The sequence below is a fragment of the Plasmodium gallinaceum genome (genome assembly GCF_900005855.1).
Source record: "Plasmodium gallinaceum strain 8A genome assembly, contig: PGAL8A_v1_108, whole genome shotgun sequence".
NCBI lineage: Eukaryota > Apicomplexa > Aconoidasida > Haemosporida > Plasmodiidae > Plasmodium > Plasmodium gallinaceum.
Window position 1 is genome coordinate 1333444 of NW_021628228.1, and position 10095 is coordinate 1343538.

General features: G+C 18.8%; 2 protein-coding genes across 2 annotated transcripts, besides 4 other annotated features; both read right to left on the reverse strand.

The window, feature by feature from the left end:
* Positions 1-524: 524 nt before the first annotated feature.
* On the reverse strand, positions 525-1667 carry PGAL8A_00410900 (fam-e protein; the record flags this gene model as incomplete). Its single annotated transcript, XM_028670474.1, has 2 exons — positions 525-538; positions 692-1667. 2 exons carry the CDS (start codon positions 1665-1667, stop codon positions 525-527), a joined length of 990 nt encoding a protein of 329 aa, XP_028527223.1.
* An 873-nt stretch (positions 1668-2540) lies between these two features.
* PGAL8A_00411000 (fam-e protein) lies at positions 2541-3009 on the reverse strand (the record flags this gene model as incomplete). Its single annotated transcript, XM_028670475.1, has 1 exon — positions 2541-3009. A coding segment is annotated over one exon (469 nt), but the record flags the coding sequence as incomplete, so codon positions are not given.
* A 2606-nt stretch (positions 3010-5615) lies between these two features.
* Positions 5616-6167: a repeat region.
* Positions 6168-7714: 1547 nt separating this feature from the next.
* Positions 7715-8129: a repeat region.
* An 887-nt stretch (positions 8130-9016) lies between these two features.
* Positions 9017-9463: a repeat region.
* Positions 9464-9717: 254 nt separating this feature from the next.
* Positions 9718-10009: a repeat region.
* Positions 10010-10095: the final 86 nt, after the last annotated feature.

Below are 10095 nucleotides of genomic sequence, written 5' to 3' on the forward strand. Positions count from 1 at the left end.
TAGATAATTAATAAATCAATTAATTATGTTTGTTAACTTGAAAGCAATAAATTTGAATTACTAATTATTACTTATAACATTATATATAACATACAATTAATTAAAAATTAATAATCAACATGAATTTAAATTTTTAATAAATATAGAGATTTTTATTAAGATAAATAAATACCTCTCGGAAACAACAAATTTTCAAAGGAATAAATTATATAATCCTAGTTTTTTTACTTATATCGTTAAATATTATACATAATTTAATTAAATTAGTAGAGACAGCTCTACGTGCAGTTTATTAATCTGTTTGTTCAGTAATCTGTCAAAATAACTTAGCAAATAACTAATAAATCAATTATATATATATGAAATTTTTTTAAACTTTATAATTTATTATGATAAAATGTTTTACTTAGCGATTCTAATAGAATATATTAAATACAAAATATAAATTCTTTATTATTATTATTGTATTAGGCTTGTATAAATATTTGATTTTTTCATATAATATTAATTCTGAATTTTTACCATTAATTAATTTTTCCTAAAAAAAAAGAAAGAACATAAAATTTAATATATTTAATAAGCACATATTTTTATTTTTATTTTCATTTTTTATATATTAAAAAATATAAAAATATAGAACATGTATATAATATAAGCATTAATATACTTAAATTTTAGGTAAATAGCTTACTTCTCTTCTTTCTAAAAATCTTATACATATAACAAAAAAAAAAAATGAAAATAATTAAAAAAGGCATGAGAGTCATTGCATAAACTGAAGAAGATCTAAGATTACTTTCATGATAAATAGCCTGATTATTTGTAGATATTACTTTGAATGTTTCTGGACTTGGAAAAATGTTTTTTACAATACTAATTTCTTCATATTCACAAGAATATGATTCATTAAAATCATTTTTTATACACATATATGGAGTACATAACAAATTTGAATCACTTTTTAAGCATTTATTTGGAAGATACACTATTCTTTCTTCATTTCGAGGGCTGAATCCATATTGTTCAATTAAATGAATTAATTTTCCATTATAATTAGAATTAGCACACATCGTATTACCATGATCATCTTTTTCACATATGATATACCTGTAAATTTGATGTGGATTATATTTTGTTCTTACATAATGACGATAATACTTCTCAAGAGTAATTTCATTATATTTCAATTTAATAATTCTATGTTTAGGATTTTTTAAATGTTTCATACTAATTTGATTATTTTTCTTATCGTCTCTATTAATAATATCATATGAATTAAATGAAATACTTTTTCCTATATAATTTACATTAATGGATTCGCACAATGATATCTTTTGGTTCTTATTTCTAAGACGACATAAATAAGTTTCTTTTGGATATTTAAAATACCATGGATTATATTCATATAGAATCAAAATACCATCGTTATCTTCATTTGAAAGAATGGTTATACTAGACTTATAATCTGGTCCATAATGTTCGTATGTAAATATATTTTTTGAAATGTTAATTAAAGCATTATTAAAAGGACGTTGTGTTATAACAAACTTAGGTTCAACCGTACAATATGATGATTGTAATTTATTTGGATTTATAGGACATAAACTCATAAGGCATTTGATAAATTCTCCAGAATCTTCACATCCTTTATTATATAAAAGTGACATTTTTAAAATTTTTATAATTTTTTTTTTTTTTTTTTTTTTGTGAACTTTTCTAAATGGCAATAAATAGAATCAAATGTTAAAATAAAAGTCATTTATAATTTTCTTTTTAAAAAAATTTTTTTTATTCTTAAAGCTGTAAGTAAACATTTAAAAATTTTATTGTAAACAGTACAGTTATAGGAATAGATATGAAAATAAATATTTTATATGTATATTTATTTTTTTAATATGAAATGTTATAAATGCTTATTATTTATTGTTTTTTTTTTTTTTTTTTTTTTTTTTTTATCATTATTAATATTTTTTTTCATATGAAAAAAAAAAGAAGCTTAATATTCAACCTTTTTTTTTTTTTTTTTTTTTTTTTTTTTTTTTTTTTTTTTTTTTTTTTTTTTTTTTTTTTTTTTTTTTTTGATTATTAAATTATTTATTCTAAAACTTAAAATATGTATACTGTTGCATTTTTCTTGTTTTATTAAATATATTTTTTACCTTTATTTTTATTCTTATTTTATATGTATTATTAGTCTATGAATATTATATAATCGTTATATATGTATTTAATATTATTATAAAGATATTTTTCTCCTATTACATCTTTGATATAACAATTTCTTATAGTATATAAGCTACTCTTTATTTTATCTTATTAATTTTTTTATTTAATTCATTGATCAATACTATAGACAATGTCTGTTTTCTTATTTTTCTCACTTTTCATTAATCTAAAAAAAAAAAAAAAAAAAAAAATTATAATAAATATAAAAAAAATAATATATATTTCATTCTTATAATAATGCATATGAAATAATCATAGTAGTGTAAAAATAACATCTATAGCAATAGATAATGTATATATTGTTAGTAAAANTCTATGTTTAGGATTTTTTAAATGTTTCATACTAATTTGATTATTTTTCTTATCGTCTCTATTAATAATATCATATGAATTAAATGAAATACTTTTTCCTATATAATTTACATTAATGGATTCGCACAATGATATCTTTTGGTTCTTATTTCTAAGACGACATAAATAAGTTTCTTTTGGATATTTAAAATACCATGGATTATATTCATATAGAATCAAAATACCATCGTTATCTTCATTTGAAAGAATGGTTATACTAGACTTATAATCTGGTCCATAATGTTCGTATGTAAATATATTTTTTGAAATGTTAATTAAAGCATTATTAAAAGGACGTTGTGTTATAACAAACTTAGGTTCAACCGTACAATATGATGATTGTAATTTATTTGGATTTATAGGACATAAACTCATAAGGCATTTGATAAATTCTCCAGAATCTTCACATCCTTTATTATATAAAAGTGACATTTTTAAAATTAATATAAGATATATATATTTTTCTTACATTTTACTACTAAGATTTCTCTAAATTTATTTTTAATACATTTTCTAAAATTATTTTTCTTTTTTTAATATTTCATTTTCTTATTAATTTTATTTTATTTCTTATAAAAAACATAGTTTTTAGAACAATATATAATATTTATAAAAATTCAAAAATCTCCTTATTAATATTTTATTTATTTAACGGAATTTTATTTTAATTTTTCATTTTAAAAAATATGTTTTTATAAAATCTAACATATGTAGAATATATATTATTAATACATACTATGGTTCACATTTTTTTCTTTAAAATATATAATTATTGAAAAATTAAAGATTTTTTTGCATGATAAATTTAATATAAAATCATAGTAATATTTATTCAAGGGTTATTTCAATAACAAATTAATGTTTTTTATTTAAATAAAAAATAAAATAAACAAAAAATTAAAAAGTTTTTTTTATCGTACATTCAATATAAAATGGTGGTAGTATCTATTCAAGAATTTTTTAAATAATAAATTAATGTTTTTTTTTAAATAAAATATACAATAAATAAAAAATTAAAAAAATTTTTTTTTTATTATGTGTTTAATATGAATGGTAGTAATATCTATTAAAGAATTTCTTCAATAATGTATTATTTTTTTTTTAAATAAATAAAAAAAAAAAAAATTCTTAATATATATAATAAAATATTCTTTCAAGAATTATCAAGAAAATATACATAAATGTGATGATCTAATATTAATTATATAATAATTAAAATTACAATTATATGATATTAATTATATTAAAAAAAAAATACATATAAATTTTATAACAATTTCATTTTAATAACGATATATAATTAACAATGATATATTGATAAGCTATAACAGTATTTGGATAAATGAAGAAATAGAAATGAAATAAAATTACGCATGCAATAATATATTTATAAATAAATAATAATATATAAATAAAAAATAAATAAATTAAATAAAACAGTATATACATATATTTTATTATAAATAAAAAATACTTGAATTAAGTTTGAATTTATGTAATAATAATATTAGTAAAAAAATATTAAATTCATTTTAATAGTTACGTAATAATTTTATAAATTAGGTATATATTAATATTAAAGTAAAAAAAATGAAAACAGAAAAAATTTGTTAGCATAAAACAATACTTCCTCAAAAAAATTATTGAAAAAACAGAAATTATAAAAAAATAAATAGATGCATATATAAAATTCATTTAATTATAATGTTTTTTATGCTGAAATTATTATTGAGAATAGATTAAATACAAATTATGACTGAATGTTAACTTAAGCTTTAACATGTGGTCTATAAAGAATACTATTGACATTTTTGAATTTTTAATATAACTAATCGAAGTAAAGAGTTTTGTTTACATACAAAGTATTCAAAAATATAAATATATGGTTGTCCTTTTATGAAACAATAGCAAATTGTAGGAAAATACCAGGTTATTACTAATGCTTGGTATTTAAGAAAATATATAAAAAAAAATTTTTCTTCCCTTCTTTAGCTTATCGAGTAATGGTTTTCATTATTTTGGAAATCAAATTCTCTAGTTAAATTAATTTTTAAAAGTATCAAAAATGAAACCCAAAGTTGAAAAGAAAACAAAGGAGGTTTAATTTTTATTAATATTTAAATTTTATGTGCTTTTAAAAAATTGTTAACTTTATTTTGAATTTATTATTTTATTTTAAAATATTTCCTTGAATATAACTGATAGCTATAATGATAATTCAAGCTTTGAATAAAAATAAGAATAAATTTATATTAATTAAATAAACGCTTCTGAAACAGTAAATATTCTTTTATGTAAACTATATTCGTAAAATTTCCCTTATTATAATAGAGATATTTTTATAACAGTAAAACTAGTACAGAAAACTCTATATTCTCTTTATTAATTTGTTTGTTCATTGATATGTCTAAATTATTGAACGATAGATTAGTAAATTGGATATACTCTAGTTTATACATCATGCTATACGAATATTAATACACTGATCTATTAATTGATTGTTCAATGTTTTGTTAGTATATGACAAACAAATTAATAAAGAGAATGTGTACTAAACAATATTTAATTTAATTTTAATTTGAAAATCATATTTTTATTAATCAACATCAATTACATCATATTAGTTTATTTTTTTTAAATTAATTTATATAACACTTCAGTGTAAAATTTTTTTAACATTTCAACTTAAAAATAAATATACACTCCATACCAACTAAACATTTCCCTCCTAAAAAAAACCATTCTTTTTTTAAGATTTAATTATTTTTTAAATAAAATATAAAAAGAAAATAACAGAAAAAAAATATTATAATAATATATTTTTTTTTAAGTCAGCGTAATTTTCCAGTGGAAAAAACTTGACATTTTTCTTTTAAAATTGTAAATACATAAAAAAAAAAAAATAAATAAATAAAAGAAGTTATTATTATTTATATTATTTTCTTTTTTTTTGTGTAATTACTTTTAGTACAAGCATTTATATATATATATATATATATATATATTTTTAGTGTAAATACTTCTTAATAACTATTTTAATGTACATGTTTATACTGCTGATTTATTAACTGGGTTTTCGATAATTTTACTAGAGTATTGAACAAACAAATTAATAAAAAGCATGTAGAGTTGCCTTTACGATTTTGATGTATTTATATATATTATATATACTTTGAACGAGTTATTCTTAATTATGTGATCTACTTCGTTCAGCATTCTTTTATTTAATAGGCATATATTTAATTTAATGAAATTCCTTATTTTTATTAAAAATTTAAATCCTTATTTAATATTGATTATTATTTAATTGTAAATTATTTATTTCTTTGCCATGAGTTATGTTCAGCGATTTAAATTTATTGCTGTTGAATTAACAAACATAAACAATTAGTAAAAATTCAAATAAATTATATGAATATTAATTACGTGAAAATTTTATTATCATATGTATAAAACTTTCTCTCACAAATTAAAAATATAAATATTATGCAAATTAAACTCTTTTATATGTAAATGTTTTTGTCTGTTTAAGATCTCATTTTTATTGGTACTAAATCGTACTCTCGATTTTTATTTTACCAATTTTCTCTCACCCATTAAATCATTTAAAAAAATATAAATATATTTTTTTTACGTATCTCAATTTTTTAAAAGGAAAATACAAAAAAAATTCTATAATTTTTTTTTTTTTTTCGACGTGTGCATAACGAACTACGTATTCTTCATATAGCTAGTCCTTTTTATTACCAAAAAGGTTAATGAAACCTTTTATTAACCAATTGCATATTGTATCCGCTATTTAGCATGAACAAAATAATATGTTCTATTTCTATTTATTAATCTAAATATTATATAAAAGGGGTCTATAATATCATTCAAAGATTATGTAATGACCTTTTAATTATCTACTGAACGAATTTTCTGGAATATTAATAAACAAATTAAGAGCTCTAATAGTTATTTCTATTAGTTTTAACTGTTATAAAAATATACTTCTATTATAATAAAATAAAATTTATACATATAATTTATATTAAAAGATATTTATTCTTTCAGAGGAGTTCATTTAATTAATATAAATTTATTCTTTTTTTTATTAAAAGCTTATAGTATCATTAAAGCTATAGATTGTATTCAGAATAATATATTAAAATAAAATAGTATATTCAAAATAAAGTTATTGAAAAATTTTTAAAAATACATAAATTTTTAATAATAATAAAAATTAAAGATGGTTTTTTTTCTTTTTAATTTTGAATTTAATTTTTCATGGTTTTAAAAATTAATTCAACTAATAAAATTTAATCATTGAATAATGAAACCCATTATTAAATAATATAAAAAAAAAAGATTTTTTTTTTTTAAATGAATATTTAATAATATACAATTAACAAAATTAATTTGCAACAAAAAAAAAAAGGAAAATTTCATTTTTCATTTCTTAGTTATATATTTTACTAAATAGAAAGAGCAAATAACTAATTTTTTATTTTAAATATAGTTTATTATATATCATTTCACTAAAATAGAATTATATCTTTTATTAACCCATATTATATAAAAGTATTTGAATAACTAACTAATAAATCAATTTTTAATATTTATATTTTCTTTGGTTAATAAAAGATAATATTAAAATTTTTTATTTATTAGTTAAATATAAATAAAACAAAAAGATAGACATGAATGTTTTATATTTTAAAAAATATTTCCATTGAGTAGTTAAAAAAAAATTATTAAATAATTACATTAATAAAAAGAAATTTAGAATGGATTTTTTGTTTTTTTCGATAAATAATCAGAATTTACTAAAAATACTTTTAAGTAATTTTTACAGAATATTATTAACACAACAAAATTATTTCACATATTATCATTGATCTGTATGAGTTGAATATATATACTCTTGAATAAGTTAAATTTAATAAACTTATTTTAATTTCATATAAATTAATTTGTGTATTAGGAATAAATAAAATATTGACTCATATATTTAAAAATAGTGAAGTCATATATTATAGGCTATTTATTTCTTGTAATTTAATTTTAGAAAACTTACATATAGTTATTAAAAAATTTTTATACAATTAATAAAATTTGTATAGTTTTGTTTGCATACTCTTATCTTGTTTATTCATTAATAGGTGATTTACTACCTGCGTGTTCGATGATTTTGCTGGGGCACTAAAAAAACATATTAATAAAAAGTATATGAAATTATCTCTATAATTTAATGAATTTGTGTATAATTTTAAGTGCTCTATAACAAGTGAACTATACTTATGTAGTCCACTTCGTTAAGTATTCTTTATTTTCAAGATACATTTATTTACTTTAATAAAAATCCCTGTTCTCATTAAAAATTTAAATCTTCATTGAACTTTGATTTTATGAAATATATTTTTATTTATAATGTTATGAACAACGTTTAGCAACTCAAACTCGTTGCCTTCAAGTTAACAAACATAATTAATGAATTAAAAATTAAATTACATAAACGTTAAAAAAACAAAAATATTGTTTCTGTGCATACAAAATTTTCTCTTAAAAAAGAAAAATACACTTTGAAGAAACTCACTTGTTAACAATTTACTCCTCATCTTTTTTAGACATTTTTTTTAAACATTTATTCTTTTTTTAAAAAAATAAATATATTTTTTTACATATATCCTTTATGAAAAGAAAACAACAAATTAACAAATAATTTTTTTTTTATTTATCTGGCCACTGCATGGATAACTATGTATTTTTCATATAGCTAATTATTTCATTTTCAAAAGAGGTTAATAATTCCTTTTATTAACCACTTGATTAATAAAAGGAAATATTAGGCTTTATGCAAGAATAGTTAGTAGCTATATGGAAATATATAAAATAAAAAATAAGCATACTCTAGTGTTAGAAGAAAAAAGTTATTTTTTTTATTTTTTTTTGAAGGTTTTTTTTCAATTTTTTTGTTGTTAAGAAATATGAGTTAAAATAAATACAGTAATGTTTTCATTTTTAAGAATTTTAAATAATTCATGATAATTAGAAATAATTAAAATAATTTCTCGCAAAAACATTATTAAGAGATTTTTGCATAAAATCAATAGTTAACAGTGATTTATATTTTTAACAAAAATAAGGTGATCTTTATTTAATAAATTCCTCTAAAAACCAAAAATTACCAATAATGTAAGCAAAAAATATAAATTTTACTATTTTGTAGTATTAACATACTTTTTATACAATTAAATTAGTAGAAAAAATTATATATACTCCTTATTAATTTTTCTGTTAAACAATTAGTCCGTAAATAATATTACAAGCCAATTTTGCATAATATTTAAATGAATAAATAGAATAAAAACATTTCATTTGGTGCATTCTAAATGGAGAGGACAATGTGCAATCATAAACGCGTACACTAAGATAATTATTCAAAATAGCATATACTTGATTAATAAAAAGAATTATTAACTTTTTCTAAGAATAAAAATAACTAGTTATATGGAAACAAGTAGTTAGTCATACAAGCTCCAGATAAATAAAAAAATGAAAGAAAAATTATTTGTTAATTTTTCTTTGTTTTCTTTTTATAAAGGATATACGTAAAAAAAATATCTTTACTTCTTTTGGAAAAAGATTTAATGGTCGTAAAAAAAATAGCGATTGAAGTGCATAAGAAGTTATTGAATAAAAAGTTTTCTTTTGTAGTGAATTTTTCTTTTGAATTTTTAAGAGAAAATTTTATATACATAATAGTAAGATTTTTATGTTTGTAATGTTTATATAATTTAATTTTTATATCATTATGTTTGTTAACCAAGAAGCAGCAGACTTGAGTTACTAAACATCATTCATAATATTATAAGTACAAATATATTTCATCAACATCAATATTTGGTTAATAAAAGGCTTCATTAAACTTTTTGGTAATAAAAAGTATTAGCTATATGAAGAATACGTAGTTTGTTGTGCACACGCAAAAAAAAAAATAAAATATTATTTAATTTTTCTTGATTTTCTTCTTTTAATAAATGGAGATACGTAAAAAAAAAATATATTCATTTTTTTTTTAAATGATTTAATGGGTGAGAGAAAATTGGTTTCAGGGTTCAGGGTTTAGGTTTCAGGGTTCAGGGTTCAGGTTTTAGGTTTAGGGTTCAGGGTTCAGGTTTTAGGTTTCAGGTTTAGGGTTCAGGGTTCAGGGTTCAGGGTTTAGGGTTTAGGGTTTAGGTTTAGGTTTAGGGTTCAGGGTTTAGGTTTTAGGGTTTAGGTTTAGGGTTCAGGGTTCAGGTTTCAGGTTTTAGGTTTTAGGTTTTAGGTTTAGGGTTTCAGGGTTTTCAGGGTTTAGGGTTTAGGGTTCAGGGTGTTCAGGGTTCAGGGTTTAGGTTTAGGTTTCAGGTTTAGGGTTCAGGGTTCAGGGTTTAGGGTTCAGGGTTTAGGGTTTAGTGACTTATTACACAGAATCACAGAATTGCAAAGTACATGCTTTGATCAAAGAAAATTTCTTGTCAGTCTCATTAATGTTTT